Source organism: Rhinolophus ferrumequinum, chromosome 8 (assembly GCF_004115265.2).
Source record: "Rhinolophus ferrumequinum isolate MPI-CBG mRhiFer1 chromosome 8, mRhiFer1_v1.p, whole genome shotgun sequence".
NCBI lineage: Eukaryota > Metazoa > Chordata > Mammalia > Chiroptera > Rhinolophidae > Rhinolophus > Rhinolophus ferrumequinum.
Genome location: NC_046291.1, coordinates 54,995,797 through 55,015,800, shown reverse-complemented (window position 1 = coordinate 55,015,800; position 20,004 = coordinate 54,995,797). Strand labels below are relative to the sequence as shown.

At 41.7% G+C, this 20,004-nt stretch overlaps 1 protein-coding gene across 2 annotated transcripts in view; it reads left to right on the top strand.

Moving 5' to 3' along the window:
- The first annotated feature begins 2,069 nt into the window (after positions 1–2,069).
- The window catches only part of NOSTRIN (nitric oxide synthase trafficking), a 52,617-nt gene continuing 34,682 nt past the window's right edge, over positions 2,070–20,004 (top strand). The window contains exons 1-2 of one of the 2 annotated variants that reach the window (XM_033112798.1): positions 2,070–2,476; positions 11,515–11,600. In XM_033112798.1, coding sequence (XP_032968689.1) covers positions 2,450–2,476; positions 11,515–11,600 — 113 coding nt within the window. In that variant the 5' untranslated portion in view covers positions 2,070–2,449. The remainder of the gene's footprint in view (positions 2,477–11,514; positions 11,601–20,004) is intronic. The other variant, XM_033112797.1, reaches the window with a different exon arrangement.

Sequence of the window (20,004 nt, the reverse complement as noted above, 5' to 3'; positions counted from 1 at the left end):
AGCGGATCACATGTATCAGCCACCCCCTCCAGTGTCCTTCCCCCCACCCATCTCTCTAGTCAATCAACAACAGATATTGCCTGACCATTGCAGTGGATTAAATGTAACCCTGATCCCGGTTCTGTATCTATGCCCTCTGCAATGAGCCATGTAGCTCCACCCATTGAGGAGTGCAATCTCCCCCACCCTCTAGAGTCTGGGCTGGCTTGTGACGGATGGGCTTCGGTCTGCTGAAGGTGGTTTGAAGCCTGAGTCACACTCACTCTCTCGGCTCCTCTGCATACCCCGAGAACAGCCTGGCTTAGACTGTTGGCTGATGAAAAATTGCTTCAGCCCTTAACCAGCCACCTGCCCAACACAGCTCAGAATTGCTGCCCTGCCAAGTCCAGCCAAGATCGGCAGAGCTGTGTAGACGACCTGCTTTCACATAAGTGAGGCCAGAAAGACCAGAAGAACACTCAGCTAAACCACAGACTGTCAAATTAAATAAAGTCTGTGTCATTTGAAGCCACAGTGTTTTCTATTTATTACACAGAACGATTGTGACAAGGGATCACAGATAGAACCCCGTTTCTGACCTCCAAAATCAAAGGCTTTTTTTTTTTTTTTTTTTTTTTTTTGCAGATTTAAACACCCTTCTAATAAGAAGCTCAACAAATAGCCAAAGTCTAATTCTCAGTCTAGAGTGATCCAGGACCCCCCGCTGCCCTTACAACAGTCTGTGAGATGGAGATATTTTTGTTAAGCAGATGTCCAAGAGGCCTATGGGAAAGCTAGTCAGCCTGCTGGCGGAGACACACGAGAGGAATTAGTGTAGAGGAATGTCTTACCAATATTCACCAGAGCCACAAAGACCACGGTAAGCTTGGGGTGGTGGCGTTTCTTGTGGAACCTGGCAAGGGAGGCCAGTCTCTCCATTTTGAACTAGGTTGGGACTGAACTGAGATCAACAGCAGAATCAGAGGAAAGGCACTGAGATGCCCCAGGCATTGGAACCGAGACGCCAGCCACATTGATCTACAACCTCTGAGGACAGGGAAGCCCTCCGGGGGAATCCGAGTGACATGTTTTTAACCTCAGCTTATAACCTTTCTCTACACATCTTTCAGTATGCTGGGTTGTCTCGTCAAATTGTAGCCCGTCGGTAGCTACTGCTTAGTGTAGTAACTCCCAGTGATAAAGTTCCTTTGGAGAAGCTAAAGGGAGCACACGATTAAGCGTGTGAATGGTGGTCCCTGACTAAGGCCCCCTCCTCTCCACTCTGGTTGGGGGGCAAGTTCCCTTCCTTCATTTTACCCCTTCCCTCATTCGTTCTTCTGGGGACTTTGAATGGAGCCTGCACACCCAGGGCAGATGAATGGAGCTTGCCCAGGTGGGCAAGCTCTGAAGTCTCCCACTGGCTCTGCTGGTGGAGCTCCTTTTGGACTGGGGGCTTGCCAGTCAGAGCAAAGCTGCCCATGCCCAGCAAATGGCTGTCACCAGACAACAGGCCATTAGATGGAAATCTAAGGATTAATCACTGGGACCACAGCTGCAGAGAAAGCAATAAAAAACTAAGTTGCTGATGGATGATTGCTAGTTCTGTTTATCCTCTTGGGTGATTAAAAACGATGTATGAGGGTGAACATAGAAAACTCCTTCTTAATTTGATAGCTTAGTCTCTTGGTCCGGTTGGGGCGGGAGTGAAAGTTGGGTTGAGTTAGCTCCCACTGCCAAAGGTGGTTAATGTATGCCCTGCTCCCTGATAGCCTTTTTCGAGATGTTTTCCGCTATAGCCAAAGTTATATAAGTGGGTCCTAATTGTTTGGTACCTGGCTCTGGGGTGACGTAGGGCAGGGGAAATGTTGACTTGGTGTGTGAGCTTTAGATAACAGCTCTGGGGTGTGTGGGGCTGGGCTCTCGGATTGGTTGGTTTTCATATCAAAAATGTGCTCACAAGTAAGTTGTTTGCTATCTCTAGGAACTAGCTGACTCTAGGAGGGCAGTCCCTCCCAGGACCGAAAGACCTCAATGTGCTTAAACATCGTACAATAAACAAACACACAAAAACCCTTGATTAATACAGAATGCTGAAAGAACATACATCCCTTCCATATCAGCCTTGAAAGTATCCAAATTATCAGGACACTTTATAGCTTCTGGGCTTTCTCTCAAGGCCAGGCGGTTTGGAACTCAGTTTTCTGCCCTGTAAGTATTGACAGAAGTCATTCTCACCATCTCACACCAGCTTTCTGGACCCGGAGCAGTTCTTTGCTTTTTCAGGAAATAAACGGGATGAAAGTCCAGGGCTGGGACTTCCTCTTCAGGGTGTCTGGCAAGGACTGACGTATTCTAGGCCCTTTAAGTCCAGGAAGTGCCGGACACACCCAACCTTGATGACAGTGTCCTGAGAGCTGAAAGCCGAATGCCGGAGCATAGGTGAGAGGACAGAAGCAAAACACATTTCAGCATGAGGGACCCACTCACAAACTGTTCGGTGAGTAGCTCAGTGTGGTTTGCGTCTTTGTATGTGAGAAGGCAGCTGAGGAGTAGGTTTATATATTAATGTATTTTAACTTAAGAAATTTGAGGCGCTCAGAAACCAAACATGTTTAGATATTGGCTGTGAGACAAAAGTCTGCGGTTTTTCTTTGGTTCAGTTTAAAACAGAATCCTTTCTAGTAAATGATGACAGGTCATTGTCATCTTTTATTCTCAAATTCTTAAAAATTTTGAGTGGGTATAGCATCATATTTGCATGCAGATGGTGATTGTTTGCAAAAAATTCTTAAGACATATTCTGATGGTGCCAACATCATGCACAGAGTAGATACATAAACGCAGAATGTCTGCAGCCAATGTTGGGCACCGAGAATTAGGTGGATAAAAGGTTTTTGCGTATTTTTCCATATCATTTAGAGTCAAGAATTGCTAAGTCCTTCGGGGGAAGAACAGACTCCCCATGTTGTCTGGCCTGTGGTGGTTCTCAGACAGGTTTACCAACATGTTTCTTTCAGTCCTGGGAGCGTTACCAAAAATAGAAAATGGGTCAGGTCCAAAGATTTGTGAGGTCCTTAGTAGCAATAGTAGAGATGTAATTTAGGAAATGAGGAGCAATTAAAATAAAAGGGAGGGAGACATATTTACTTTGGAAATAAAGTAATCAAAGACTATCAGTGTGTAATAAATGGTACCAAGAAGCTAAAATTGGTGACAGCAAAAGCAAGGATCTTTCAAGTATTTAATTAAAAAAAAAAATCTGTAGAAAAGCAGATAAATGGGGACAGCAATAAAGCCATAAAGGAAAAGTTCAATGGATGCAGAAAGCATAGACTTAGGAGTAAACAGACCTGTAACTGCTATTTCATAAACTGTGTTCAAGAATCTGGGGCAGCCAGATGGCTCAGTGGGTTAGAGCGCAAGCTATGAACAACAGGGATGCCAGTTCGATTCCCACATGGGGCAGTGAGCTGCACCCTTCACAACTAGATTGAAGACAATGAGCCACAGCTGAGCTTCTGGAGGGGCAGCTGGATGGCTCAGTTGGTTAGAGCACAAGCTCTCAACAAGGTGCCAGTTCGTGGGCTGTGCCCCTTGCAATTAAGATTGAAAACGGCAACTGGACTTGGAGCTGACTGAGCTGGGCCTTCCACAACTAGATTGAAGGACAACGACTTGGAGCTGACGGGCCCTGGGAAAACACACTGTTCTCCAATACTCCCCAATTAAAAAAAAAAAAAAGATTCAAAAAAAGAAATTCTATTTCATTTTTAAAAAATCTGAAGAGCTAAATGAAGTAAAGTCATAATGGCTAGTAATATTAGTAATATTAATAATGACAACATCATATAGCAGGCTTTGCCTACTTTCACTTTTTAAATACTAAAAATTTAAGTGTCTAATGTAAAAAAATAAATTCCAACAATATAGCTACATATAGATTTTAAGCAAGAAACTCACACCCCTTTAATTTCCTCCAGCCCAATCTTTTCTCCATTGGCAAGCACAGACAGTTTGTTTTTTTTTTTTGAAGTCTTTATCGTTTATTTATTTGCTGTTTGTTTTTTGTTTGTTTGTTTGCTTTGGGTTTTTTTTGGTCACTCCTTGCATTTACTTCCTTCTAACATGTGAACTCCTTTTCTTTCTCACCATTGATACTTTGATCATGTTTTTGCACAGGTATAATTGAGTGGGATAGAGACAGGATAAGTGGAAGCAAAAAGGTGGCACCAACAGTCACCAAAGAAGAAAGTCAGGACTAAGGCAAGAGTGAGACAGAAGAGAGGAAAACTTAGGCTCAATTAAGTTTTTTAAAAATGAACAGGTATCCTTTTCCAAGGCTGCCCTCAGATCAGGAACTGGGAGAAACGTTTCCTTTTGAGCAGCCCCAAGACAACCTGTTACCCTATCTCTGTGTCACTTTAATGCTCCCTCCCTGACTTGCTGAAGAGTTCTTTCCCTATGTCGAACCATTGCTCCAAGGACTCCTACTCTTGTCCACAACCTTGAAGTTCATCTCTATGGGTCCAGAGCCACCAAAGTTATCCTGGGAGTTAAGAAGAGGCAGATATCCCATCAGCCAGGGTTTCTAAGTCCTCTAAAGTCACAGAACCTTTATTTATTTGCAATTGATTCATCTTCATCAAGTATTCCACTTGATTTCCTGGTGTAGTCTTAGCTTGTGCTTGGGGAACATGCTATGTGGAGATGAGGCTTCAGTTTGGGAACAAAATAAAACAAGGGAAAGGGTGGCAAACAAATGCTTCATGAAATACTTTGGTAGTCTTATAAAAGGACCCCAAACTTTAACCACTTGCAAAATGTCCGATTCCAAGAGTCTCTCGGGTTGTACAGAACACAGTTGATTCATAAAGCCTTAGCTTAGCTACAGTTCTTAATCTAATCAACCCCAGTGGATCCAAGCATGAAAATCAGTGGGTTGCATGAATTTCAATGAGAAAAAACATGACCTCTTTATTTGTGCTAGTTTCTAACTGAAATTTAGAATTTCCTTCAATTTTGAATATAAGCAATAACCACTACCACTATAGTGTCTGTGACTTCGTAACCAACAAAAATCACACGTATTTTTATGACATTAAAGTTGTTTGCAGATATCTAGTAATATTGTTCACACTCAACATGACTTAGACATTTAGGTAATTCTTAAGACTTGTTATTTTGTATGTTAATTAAAAAGGACACATAATATCATGCTTTAAAGTGTTTTTATAAATATATATCAATATTATTAGTTTCTTCGTAATTCTGTTATTTTGTATATTTGAAAATATTCTGAGTAAAATCAGTTTCACCAGAGTGCCAAAGGCACCCATGATACAAAAAAATTAAAAATCTCTTTTTCTGGTCATGCTCCAGTGGGCAACAGAGGCTGAGAGCTGGGCCAGTCTACCTCAAAGAGCCAGGTCAGTTGTCTCTAATCAAATTATTAGTCACCAGGGTAGCACAAAGATTGCCTAAATGCTGTGTAGGGTTTTTAACTAATCTTGAGAGTACCAGAACTTGCTCGAAGGAGATTTTTTAAAGTTCTGTTTTTAAAAAGGAAAAGAATTGGCACAGAGATTTGATGTCTTAATGCCTGTGAGCTTAGCCACTAAACTGAAACATAGTGCCAAATCCATGTGCAAAGAGACAGATAGGATCAAATTATCTCCAAATGAAATAATCTAATCATTAAAAAAAAAAGTAGCATCTTTCCAGGAAACAATGCCATAGAATCAAAGACAAATAATAAGCTTTAACCAAGTGTTTGCTTTTACTCTCTCCTACCGTATGCAGGTAGGGATCTGTTAAAGCAGGCCTTCTGGCCCCCATACAAAGAACCTTTTTCCTTAACTTCATCAGCTGGTGAAAGAGTACTAGACTCCGGGGCTGCTCCTCCATCCTGGTTCAGATGCCAACCTGAGCTTCCCATCTTTTTGGCTCAGTGTTGACCAACACGAAGCACTAATATAAAAGATTCTGGTACAATGGTCCAGGGTTCCTGAGGGATTCTGCAACACGGCAGAGATAAAGAGGCGGGTTGGGTCTGGCATGGACGTCCTGTGGCCCACCGCATCCCCAGTGTGCTTCAGTGAGATGTGTGACATGCCATTCCACATTTCCTGGACCTCTGTTTCTTCATTTTAAAGTAAAAGGAGAGGATAAAGTAGACTGTGTTCTTTAATGTTCTATATCTCATAATCTATGACAGCCTGTCATGGAGATTCCAAACATTACACAGATGCCTAATAAGCACGAGAAATCCCTTAGTCAGAGGAGCAACGCTTTGAAATATTATCTCACATGAAATCAATAGCACAGTGCGTGGCATCCAGCATTCTCATACTCGCACCGAGAATAAAAATGGATTTTCCTGGAATATTTGAATTTAGTCATTCAAATCATGGAAAATCAGAAAGACCAGCTAGGCCAAGGTTCATCCAGTGCATTTAATTGTTTATAAGTCATCTGTCTAATCATTTCATGTACAAATTTTCTAGATTACTAAGTTGGTTTTCTTTTGTTTCTGTTTTTTTTGTTTTTTTGTTTTTTTTTATAATGACAATATTTTTACAACAGAATTTGCTTACAAGCACTGGGCAGAAACATTTTCCTAAAGGCTGAATGGGAAACATCTCTGGATACCTGTTGTCTATGTGAAGGAATTTTTAGGGGCTCAGAAAGATCCCAAATATTCTGCCACCAGCCTAACATCCTTTTATCAGGGAAAAAAAATCCATAGTGTTTTTTCCTAGTAATTACTGACCTCTGGGAGAAGCAACATGCTAATATAAATTCATATGCAGATATAAGATCAATAGTAGTTTCTTTCCTGGAATGAATATTTGGTAGGGGGTGGGGTATTCTAAAGCTCACTGTTGGGAAAAGAATACCAACATTTTACCTTCCACGTGGCTTTGACCGGAGCACACCCTTCTTGTGTTGTTAATGACCTTGGCAGCCATCTTGAACTGCTCTTAACAATTAAAGGTAACTATCACTCTCAGTAAAGTTGCTTTAATTATACAGATTAGCCATTTATAATATTTTTATTTCTGATGGATTCTCTAATTTATTTGATCACCTGACATTTCTAATCACAGTTCTGTCCCTAACTAATGAGGTTCTCTGCAGCTCTTTGAGCCTCAGCTGTGAAATAAGGGGATTGGACTTCAATGGTTTCCAAACTGTGCTCCATGGAATCTCTTCAGAGGACTCTCTGGTGCATGAGAGTGAGCTGGGAAGGGAGGTAGGATAGGAGAAGGAGAGTCGAAGCCAAGGTGTGGGGACAGAGCCAGGAGAGCAGTTCCCAGGCTCTCGGCCTCACGTAGAAAGGTGCTGGCTCTGGTAGTAGATGGCCATCGGCTGTGACTAGTTGGCCGTCAGCTGTTACCTGTTAGCCATTGGCCACTGATATAACTGCCATGGCTACGCTAGCACGGCGGATTGCAGTTAGCAAGTGAGGTTGGTTGGCAGACAAGTGGACGGCAGGTTGCAGATCGTGTGACTCCTGCTTCCTGTGTCTCCAACCCAGCCGCCAGCGAGAATATAGTGGTATGACTCCCCTATCTATGGCTCCGTGGGTGTTCCTTTTTGGTCTCACCATATTCTGCATTCTTGTGCGGGTAGTGGGAGCTGAGACCCTGCATGACACAAGGTCAAGAGATTTTGTTCCCTCAGAGCAGATATCTTCCAAGGTTTTCTGATTACACCCCCCCCCCCCCCCCACACACACACACACTGGACAAGATGGTCCCTGGTTCTACTTTGACATTTATGGAAGTCTGCTTTTCACAGCTTTTGTCTTCAATTCTGAGTAGTCGGTACATGATGAAAAGCATGGAATCATTGTTTCCAAAGTAGGGGTTATGATGAAATAATGGAAGTATTCTTTGCAACTCCTTTATTTATTGATGCCACCTTTATCTGAGTGTGGATCAGGGTTTCTCAGGGTGTTTCCAGTAAAGATTCTCCCCATGGTTGTCATAAGCAGAACATCCTGCTCTTCTCCAATCACTAAATTAACGTGATATATTGAAGAGTTTCCTCGCGTGTGTGTATCTGAGCACACTGAGTTTGGGGAATGGGTGTATCTAAGACATGACTCCCCTCAGCCCTCAAATTGGTAGGGTGTGGCTGGGGGACAGAGCTCATTGGCCAGTTCCCTCTGTTTGGAACGATTTTGTCCATTTATCACACTGTCCCAGGACAAATATTTTGTAGATGTGCCATGATGTGAAAAAAGATAGAAAATACTAGTCTATTAAACAACAGGAAATCATCTTCCAAAAAAAAACTGGCAGCTTCATGGTCAGTTGAAGCCATAAGATTCGTTTTGTTTGAACAACCTCTTTTTAAAAAAATTTTGAATGTGAATGCCTTCAGGAAAGACAGACTCTCTCCCTTTTACCACAGGCTCTCCTACTCCCCCCTAAAGACAACTGAGTTTTAAATCACTGGTTTATAAACTTGCAGGGCTGTCTGGCCTCCGAAAACTAGTCCTCTAGAGATAGTATTTTAAAATGTGTCTTGAAGAGTTCTAATGGCTTGATAAGTTTGGGAAATGCAGCAGCACCTGCAGCCCAGCTCATAGAAAATATCTCACCTGGTTCTATTCATTTTCACTTTGGTTAGAGGCAAGGTTTCCCTTGCAGGCCCCTATCCTCACACGTGGTGTCTGAGGCCTCCTATTCCCGCCCCAGGACTGTAGGATGCAGATTGTCCTCAGGTTCCCTCTTTCTTAGTTCTCCCTTTGTTCTTCAGATGGGAGGTTTTTCTCCTAGTCCCTCAAAGTCCATCTCTGCTTTGTCTTGCACCCAGCCCTAGCCCCAGCCTTACAGTGTTGGAGACCAGAAAAACTCATTCATTCTGCAAGCATGTGTCCAAATCCTTCTTTCTTGTACATGGCCCCTGGTATTTTAGAAATCTTTGTTTCTGCTTTGCTGTGGGCTGAAGAGAGAAGCAGATAGGACATTATATAAAAAATACCGAGCTTAATACTGTGACATATTTCTAAATAAAACAAATAAGAAAGCTACGGGACCTATAAAGAAAATCATAAAATTTAATTGAACATAAAATAAGATTTGAACAAATGAAAAGACTTACTATGTCCTTGGATGGAAGCTCTAAATACCAAAAAGTCAATTTTCCCTGAATTATATATATATGCAATGTAATTCCAATTAGAATTCCAACAGGAATTTTTTTTTAAATGTAATGAGATATGTTCATATGGAAAAATAAATGTCTAAGCATAGCCAAAGAAATTATGAAAAGGAAAAAGTAATTGTCTAAAGAGAGAGCAGAAGCAAAGTTTTAATATCTCTATACTTTAGGTAGTGGGTACATAATGTGTGTCATTATTTTCTGTATCATTATTTTATGAAATATAAAAATGTTTCATAATTTAAAATAAAAACCTAAAAGACTGTGTATGAGTTAGAATTATATTAGGCTGCATATTTTAAGAACCTAAAATGAGTGGCTCAAAAAAAACCCTATCGTTGTAATTCTCTTGCACGTAAGTCCAAAAGTGGAGAGTTCAGAGCTTGTGTTGTGGCCTCCAGGGTCATCAGGGACCCAGGCTCTTTTTCTGCTCTACAATCTTAGCTCATGGAATCCACCGTCAAGACCACCTTCTGGCATCAGTCATCATTTCTAAGTCCAGGTGTCAGGAAAGAGGAGGCAGAGACCTTCATTGAAACCCCACACAAAACTTTTGCCCATACCTTCTTGGAAAATATTAGTCACATGGTTGTACGTCAGGGTGAGAGAGGCTGAGAAATGACTTTACGAGGAGCATGTGTCCTCATAAACATTTATTTTTCTTCTTCTCATGATACTTAGTAGTGTTTTGTGGGATATTATTTGATGCTATGGGTAGAAAATACAAGGCTTGGAGGAATTTAGTGAAAACATTTAGTTAACAGAGGAGTAAACAAAAAAGCTAAACAATTTTAAAATTGTTCCCTATTGTACCTGTAAGGGAAGGAAGGAATCCTTATGGTATCATATGATTCATAGATGACAAGTCATTTTTATGGAAATAAAAACAAGAAAACCTGGCTGCCAAATAGTGATTTTGCTCTCCTGACTCTCAGAGGAGAATCATTTCTTCACGACAGAGCCTACATCTGGACTGTAGCACAGGGTTGTCTTATTTGCTCTGCAGAGAGTTTTAAAATTTGTGAATGGTTTGCTCCAATGTTTTTAAAATCACCTTTCCAATGCCAGTCCTTACTTCTGCCTTGTTGAACAAACTGGAAGATCTGGCCATCCTGGGCCACAGTCCATGGTGCAGAGCATTTGTGGCAGCTGCCTCTGCTGCTCACTGTCCACACCCTGTTCCTGGCTCGTTCAGGTGTCTTCCTTCTTATACAGAGCTTTGCTCCCTGACTGCTGTCCTTGTGGCCCAGGCAGTGTCAATGAAACTATTTGCTAGAACTGTGTACCTACTACACCTCGCCATGGCTTTCTGTGTTAAGTTTTAGGTGCCTTCCTCCTCTGTGGCCCCTATGCCCTCTATTCATGTATATGAACGCGCCTGCTGCATAATAGGCACTCAGCAAATGTGAGTTTCCTTCCCCTTTCCCTTCTCAACATGGTGCCCAACTGCCTGCTGGAGACGACTGAGGGCTAGAAGGGGCTGGCTCGTTGTATGAGCAGAGTCACAGCACGGCACTCAATCTCCACGAAATTTTCATCCTCGGGTATCATATTTTCCAGATATGATAAACTATGAGCGAATGTAGAGAGAAACTATGACAGAGTGTATTTGAGACTGTTCTGTTGCCTAAACACCTACTCTGTGTCAAAAAAGAGACAGAATCAGCTGACATTCATCCTCCATTCATCCTTTTTGGGCATTTAAAAACCTATTGCCAACAATGTCTATCTTTCCAAGTAAAATTTTCAGAATGACATAGTGGAGTTCTAAATCAAATGACAAAAGCTTTCTATTAGAATTCTGGTGTCTGCAGGCTAAATTCAAAGTTTTATTTATAAATTTGTAAAGGTTTGGTTCAATCAAAATGCTCAGCTCATTATAACATTCTTATTTCTAGAGTTAAATGAGATATAGAGGGGACTAGGACAAATTTTATTAACAAGTTAATTCAGTTACATTTTTATGAACTTTAATGGTTCACGGTTTGTTATGAGGCCTAGGAATATTATTTTGGAATTTGTGGGGGAGACACAAAATGATTACTCTTGATTACTCTTAACCTTCCTGGGAACAGTAGGAGTGACAGGAAGCCAGAATCCCGGTACACCCAACCAATGAATTGTTTGCATTTGGCTTAGGGGAGAAACAGATAGAGAGGCTTTATTTTTGAAAAGTTCTCCAGGATCTTTCATATCCAGGCAGAAGAGACTTCATCTTTATTTTAAGAACTCATCCAAAAGTGTACGTCCTGTAGCTGCATGATCATTTACAATGACAGTCGTCATTACAGCAGTATTCTGAATTTACGACACTTCTATCTTTGGAAGTGTTCATAATCCTTCTGTGCATCTTTTCTCTTGCAGTATAATCAAGTGTACAAGAACCTAAAGGAGTTTTCTCAAAATGGAGAGAATTTCTGCAAGCAGGTCACATCCATTCTTCAGCAAAGGTACGAAATGTGCGTTTGCAATAAGCAGTTCTTCTTTTTTAGTTTCAGCCAGTGATATGGCTGGAAGAATGATAACAAGCTGTCCTACTTTCCACAATGCAGTGCTATATTTTGGTACTTAAGAGATGGGTTTGAAGAGTGATTCTTCTCTCTTACACACTTATCATTGGGTACCATAAAAATCAGGAAACAGCAGGAAGTAATTCTGCTTGGAAAGGTTCAGTCAAAGTCTCTTCTGATTCTTCCGACTGAGTTTATCACCCCCTCCTGGGGCCCGCCATTTTCCCCGAAGTATTTGCCATTGTTGTACTTCTCACACTGATGGCAACTATTAGTGACTTATCTGTCTCCCCTACGAGGACAGGCAGGAGCTGTTTCTTACTCACCTTTGCATGCTAAGTTCTTAGAGCCTGGCCTTTTGACTTCTACAGCAAATATCTGATGAATGATTGAATGGATGAAAGAAAAGTCACCATTTTCAGTATCATCTTCTCTTAATACCAGATGTGATCATGTGTAAATCTGTTCACGATGCTGAAATAAGCATATTTAACTCGCTCAGTCAAAAAGTTAACAAAAATTTCTGCTTAAAATTAGAGAACCCAAAGACTGAATTTGGCCATTAAGGATCTTTAGGCCATTTCCCTACGTTTAGACAGCTCTGTAATAAACTCTAAGGAGACTTTCAAAAGGGATTGTTTATTTTTTTAAGGTAATCCATTTCAAATTTATAATATTGCATGTAAGCAATAAGGACAAGACACATGGGCCGATTGCATCCTGCATTAGTAGGTCAAGAACAAAGGAGAACACTGGCTTTCTTAGGACCAATGAAGGAACCAAGGGAAGATATAGGAGAGCTCACACAGGCTTTTATAAAGAGAATAACCAAGTTTGTTAAATACAGTCAAGAAGAAAAACATTTCAAAATAAGAAGTTACTTCTATCTTAATAGCCAAGTTGCTTTGATTTTATGAGAGGAACAGGGAGGACCGATCTGGGAGAAAATTTCTTCTATAAGAAAGTATTTTTATCAGTCTCAAAGGAAATTATTTAAAACAAGACTAATTGACTATGACACAGATTCAACCCATTACCCAGATTAGAAAGCATCTCCCTCATGCAGATCAGGAAGAATCTGTGCACATTATTAGTCATCTGGGTCTTGATTGTTTGGTGCCCCTGTGTTCAAAATTAGTATCCAGTAGAGAGCTGTAAAGTCAGAAGACAGGTTATAAATAAGGCCTGGCAAACAGACTCACTGATGAACTGAATAAATTTGGGGGAGTCACTGCTCCCAAACTGCCTTGTCCAGGTCACTCTTCACCTCCACCTGCCACAGACATGTCTACTTTCCATACAGAAAGAATTTTCTTTCTTACCTGTGTCTCTCTTGAAGTTGCTTCCTAAGGCTTCCATCTGTCCCCAGACCTATTCATGTGCAAAACCCTCTACCTACATGTCCCAAAGAGGCAAACAAGCTCCAGTGAAGCAGAAACTCTGGGGTAGCTAAAGATATCTCCCTTCATGGTTTTACCTCCTTGTGGAGCAGAATTTAGAATTTGAAAATCTAAAGAATACTTCTGGGTTGGAAAATTATGTGCACATCTGTGGGATAAAAACTGCATAGCACAAATACGAAAAGGGGAGCTAGTGTTTTACCTAGACCAAGAAATGTATACTAGATATTGGGTCGTGTATGCAATAGATGATTTCCTGAACATATTGTAAAGCTTACCTTGTACAACTAAGTCATTTCCCCTTAATCAAGATGTCATTTTTGAGTTGCTTTATATTCATTCCTGATAAATGTGCACTTGGCAATGTCTCCTCACACTTGAGCTTCAAGTTTTCCTCCCTGTGCTCAGCAGTTTGATCTTGTTAACTGAAGGATGCTTGTCCACACTGAGTCGGTATTTTCGGAGAACGATTTTGTGAGGGACACAAATTCTCTATTAATCTATTAATATGTGGCACATTGTGGGTTTTTAGATGATATTCCTACATGTCAGCTGGCGAGGACAGAGGCTACTTCACTTGCCAAGGTTAGGTCATTTCTTTCCCCCCTCAAGTGACCTCTTCCTACAGTATTTGAACTGAGTTGACATAATAACCATATTAAAAGGATGACTGGTCACGACACAGCTGGTATTACACTTGCCTTTATTCTCCCCATTCTGTGGATTCAGTAATTCTTTCCCTAGACTTACAAAAGATAAAAAGCTATTTCTCACCAGCTATCCAGACATGAGTGTGCTGGGCTTATTTTCCTCATAAATGGGCTTATTACATCTGACTCAATGATACCTGCCCCTTGTATAAGAAAAATACCTGGAAAGCCAGTACTCTTTAAAAGAAACTATGCTGTTACCTAGAGTATAGACAAATAAAACGGTACTCTTGGAAAACATATAGGAGGCATTTCTACTGAGGGTTATGACACATAAAATCACAAAGGCAAATCCAGTGGCCAGCATAAAGAAAGATACACTGAGGAAGCATATAGGGGTTCTTTGAATTAAGAGTACCTGCCACATAAAATACATTCAGCAAAAACTGGTAGATTGATTGAATGAATAAATAAATGGAAGATGGTTGAGTTTATTTTCTTACGATTACACCCACATTATTAGAACGAAGTCTTTTCTGTCCTTGGAATCTGGCTCTGCTCAAGAGTTCCGTATTAGCACGTAGCTACAAGAAACAGTATCACAAGCTGCGAGCTCAGCGACTGTTTCATTTCCAAGCTCAGCTGCCTGCTTTTATTTGTTCTAATCGGTGGTGAGAGAAAAGTGCAGTTCTTATCGAAACATCATTTTTCCTGGAAATTCTGCCATTCTTGGTTCTGCTTAGTTTCTTTTATCCAATTAGTTGCTTCAGTTTCCTTTTTTAGAGCAGCAACTCAGATTTCGCCTAAGACACACAACATCTCCTAAGATGCCTAATGCCAAAGTCATCAGGTTCGCTTTAACACAGTTACAAATCAGATATTAAAAGACAAAGGTACATTCCCAGAAACTATGAGTATTCGGTTCCCTGCGCCCTCACAGCTAATGTTTAAACAGGCTTTGATGGAAAATCAATTGTTCCTCTGGAAGGAAACGTAAGATCAGGTTTTCAAATGGCAAGTACCACTGCTCTGGACACTAAAAAAAAAAAAAGAAGAACAAAGGAAAAAATGTAGTTGGTCATTGTTCTATCCATGATCCATTGCAGATGCTGTCGACAAAGGAATAAATTACTGAAATGAAATATGTGATAAATCCTCACCTTTTCTACTCTTCCCATAGCCTGGGTGATCTTAACTACCACAGCTGCTGCTCTGTTTTGCATATTGATGACTCCCACGTGTATATTACTAGGCAATATAGCTTATCTGTACTTCAAACCATGTTTCCACCTGAGTGCCCCATGGAACCACAAAGTCACCCTATCCCAAACAGAGTTTATCGGCTGGTACTCCTGGTTTTTTTACCGTAGTGACTGGGACCCCTACCCACCCAATCAAGCCCAGTACCTGGGAGCCACCCATAGAGATTTCTTCTAGCTCAATTCATATCCAAGTAGTCATATTTTCTCTCTTCTAAGCACCTCTTATACCTATAGCTTTCTTTTCATTTTATAGCTTCTCTCATTGTTCTGGCAAACATCCCTTAAACCATTCTTCTGTGTAGGGGTCCTGTCTTGCAGCTTTGCCATTTGTACACTGCACAGAAGCACCTGGCTGAGGGGCCAAGTAAAGGCAGAAATTGAAACCACTCTCAACCCTCAAGTCCTGCACTCTGGCTCAGAGCTGTGTCCCCTCAGAGCCTCTCCTTTCTCTAATCCAAGCAAAGTTGACTCAACTAGGGAATTGGCTAGCACCCTTTTCCTGTCTCTAATGCATCTTGGGTTCTGTGGCGATGACCCAGTATAAGACTCTTCAGAGTCTCCCATGACGTGTAGTATAGAATTCAGCCCTCATAACATTTTATTAAAGAGGTCTGGGCCCTGCCTTCATATTAAGCTTGTCTCTATCTCACCATGACCACTGCCGCTCTCCATCTTACTGAATCACTTGCAGTCACCGCCTCCACCATGGGTCCCAGCCTCCCTTCCCACTGACTCCTATGCCTCATCATGGACCCCTGCATCTGTGCAGGCTGTGTTTTCTCCCTGGTAGACACTTCTACACCTTCACTGCAGGCTCCAGTCAATGCATTCAAGATTCAGTCATCTCATTCTGGTGGGCCTTCCTTGGCTCCACTCCCCAGATTCAAAAAATGCTCCTTACTTGCCAGGGTTAAGCAAGTAAGATTACCTGTGCTACAGGTAAGCTTACTGCCCTATATTGTTATTCTCTGTTTACTTGTCTGTCTCCCACCCCCATCCCCCAAGCTGAACTCCTTGAGGGTCTTTTCTATACCATGTGACTAACACAGAGCCTGGCACAGAGCAGGCATTCAATAGACGTTCACTGAGTGCATGAAGGCACTAATGTATGAATGACTCTGTGGCTTCAGGCACTCATAACTTTTAAGAAGTTCAAGTTAGGCTGTTTCTGAAGAGCAATAAATGAGTGTGTCAAAGAAATTTACTTACATAGTAGACAGAGTATTATTTTAAACAAAAACTAGAAAAGAGTAATAAAATTACAGAAGAGGCCATTTATCCAGCACAATACATAGATCAGTCACTGTATTAAATGCTGCAGGGACCTGGCCCACAGGCAGATGAGTTGGCAGGCAGTCAAGGTCTCCCGACTCCATGGGAACGCTGCTTATCAGACAGTCAGTTCTATATGCTGGCCAGCACGCAAGGTCTCCCGACTCCTTGGGACGCTGTGTGCAGGACAGCAGGCCTGCAGCGTCTGCCAGATGATTTCTCCCACGGAATGCTCTTTGTTTTGCTGTATCTACAGAGGGTGCCAAAAAATGTATACACATTTTAAGAAAGGAAAACTGTATTACAAAGTGTAATACTCAATATTTACCAATAACAAAGGATGAATACAAGTCATATTTGACTTCTGCAATTACAAGAGGTGCTCAAAGTGGTTACCATCAGCGTCCAGACACTTCTGATTATGGCGAACTACTGCTTGAGCAACGTTGACCAAAGTGGCCACTTGTATATGTTTTTTTGGCACCCCTGGTCTATAACCTTGTTTTTTCTCCGCCTGAGTGCAGACCACTACACATCTGGTAGGCCGCCACTATAGGCCGTCCCCGGTCAGTGAGTCTCAATAAACCTATGTCCTGCACTCAGCCACCTGGTGTGTTCTTTCGACTTGCTGCCTCTCAGGCACAAATTTTGGAACAACTCAGACTCAGTCGGAACAGATGCGTCCTATATTTAGTCTCTTTTACTTTAATGCTCACCACCCAATGCAGTGCAAATATATTCTCATCTATTACTAGTTTACAGATGGGGACATGGATTGCTACCCAGCCCAACCTAGGCTCCATCTTAGGGCATCTTCCAAGTGGGCAGGCAGTTTGGGGCACTGCTGTGGGAGTCCCAACATGCCCAGGGGGTCCCAGTCTAGCTCCCTTAATAGGGACGTCATAGGGAAGGGACATCAGCAGGTCAAGCCCAGTGATTTCCAGCCTGGTAACACAGGCATCTGTGGGGAACCTCAGGAGCCACTTCAGGGGGAGCCACGATTAAATGGGCAGGGCTCAGCTCCCGCCTCACTCCCACTTAAAAGAACATAGTATTTATATGATACGGTGGGATTCTGTATAAAATTTTGTCTTCCAGCTAAAAAGTTTTGAAAACCACTCCTCTTCTTGTCCATTTCACCTGACTTTGCCCACGACAATAACCCCCCTCCTTTTTCAAAAACTCACTCAGTCCAGGAATTAGCAGACACAGAAGACCTGAAGTTCTAGAGCTACCATAGTTGTGCATTCCCTTGGCTAGACGTGAGCAGTGATTGAGTGGGAACCCAGACTGGACACCCAAGAAGGGTGACCTCCTGGTCTCATCCTCCGGTAACACTTCTTATGCTGTTCTCAGGAACCAGAATTAAGGCAACCTGTGATGATGAAGTAGGTGCTGTGCGTTAGCCAGAGACCCCAGACCCTCAAATAACAGAACTTCCATGTGAAAAACGTCTTGCAAATTGTTAAGAACTAACTTTTAAATATAGCCTGTTTGTGAGATGAGGTTATGATTGTCTTTCAAAAGGCAAACTGATAAAGCTTGGGTGGAAAATGTCAGCCTACCAGTCCCCAAACAGAAGCTGTTGCTGGTGGAAAGGAGGAGACCAGAGATGGGGATGATATGACCAGCAAAGATTTTCAAATTACTAAAATTCCTTCTGAATTCAAAATGAAGGGGAAGGGCTCTGTCACCTGCTCTTTCCAAGCCTGAGAGCGACTTAGTTCCATTTTAACTAATTCCTGTACACAGAGGCCAGCTACTTTTTTTTTTTTTTTTACCACTTTTTAGAATCTTAATTTGTTAGAGCAGGATACTCTCAAATTGATCACATGGTGACTAATATTCTTACAGTTTAATTTGTGTTCTGCCTAAAATATTGAATTTGATACCACATATTTTCCATCTTTCCTTACTTTCAAGAGTATAATTTATTTTAAATTCTAAACCAAATGTTGGTCTTTGATTTCTTGGTTGATCTTCACTATTACTAATGAAAATTTATTGACCTGCCTCCACAGACTGAGAGGAAATCAGAATGTAAACGGGTTAAACGTCAGGACATGCCGTTTCCCTAGCCCAGGATCTATAAGACTCACTGGAATATTCTGAGATTGCGTTACCCATCAAAAGATACATACATCATCCGTTTCACATGTGCCAGGACAATTGCGTAGAGGAGGAATCTCAATTCCTATTAGCTATGGTAGCTTTAGGGTTAGAACACTAAGCACAATGTTCTTACAAGCATGTTTCTGATTATTTTAATAAAAAAGTGAAAATTCTCAAGGTCTCAATTTGAGATTAGCGCTTCCTCTCTTCACTCCCTTTGCAAGTGGTGACTTTTAGGCTGGAAACCACCAGACAGCAGCTCCCTTCAAAGGACTGAGAAGAAGCTGGTGTCGGGGTGAAGGAGGCACATTGCCACCTCTGCCTTGGAAAAACACCAAAGCAGTTCATTTCTGTTTGGCCAGAATTCTGCAAAGGTATATAAACATACTACTTTATTAGACCATAAGCACGGACGAGCCAAATGGCAGTGTTTGTTCTAATTTACAAACATTCTGACTTATAAAAGACAGCTCCCTCTATGCTTGCCAGTTGGAACATGACTTCTTAGAACAATTTTCTCTGGGGAAGAATTTAGTCATTAACCTCTGTTAAGATAAAGGCCATTCAGGGCCAGAGGCCTGGGAACGTTTCACTTTAGGCAAAATCGCCAGAAAGGGAGCCCAGCAACAGTGTTCCACTCCCCATGTACCTGCACCCATCCTCCCAACCCTGTTTCATTTCGTTTCCTTCTGACTTGAGGGTAATCTGCTGAGGATTCTGAAATGGTCATTAGGATTTAAAATGCAAGAGTTGATGATTGCTTCCTGCTACGCTTGCTGCATTTCAATGTTGGTTCTAAAAGCCTTTAGAGTCACCACTACATTGAAGGTGGAGAGACAAAAGATACAATAAAGTTGTTCCAAGAGGCCATGTCCAACTCAGTGAGCCTCAGAGGGCTACGTTAGTGACAGTTGATATTACATCCCTCTCCCTTTCCACTTTCCAGACCTTAAATATCTCCTTCTCCCCATGTGGGAACACGCCTTACAACAGCACTGATGGTTTTGGAAGAGGCCTGGGAAGATCATTCTGTATGTGCTTAGGTTGCTGTAGATTCCGTGTAGGCTGCTAAGCCGCCAGGAGCTGTGGTGATTCAGAACTCTGCAATTAAAGACAAAGTGAGAGGCGGCATCCATTTTTAAAAGTATTTACCTTTGACTTCCCCCGCAACTCTCCATCTCCAGCCTCTTCCCCACAATTTCAGAGGCAGGAGACTGCAGTGGCTAAGCAGGCAGTTTCTCCAGCCAGACTGCCGGGGTTTGAATCCCAGCTCTGGGACCTCATCATCAGGCAAGTTACAACTAAACTCTCTGTGCCTTTCTGTTCCCCTCCATGAAATGGGTAGAGTAAGTGTGCCTACCTGATGGGAGTTAACACAGATTAAAGGAGGAAATACACCTAAAACACTTAGAATGGTGCCTGCACATTGAAGTGATCAATAAATGTTGGATGTCACTTTTTTGTGTAGAGGCAGAACACAGGTCAAGTGTCAGCAACATGTCACAAATTTTGGAATTTTTCAACTATATACCAATCCATAAAATACCAGTCTGCCCTGCTGCAGATTTCTAAGGTACTTGTATGTAAAGAGAAACCTTCCAGAGCAAGAAATGCTGTGTGGTAGTAAATCTCTTTTGGTTAGTTTCTT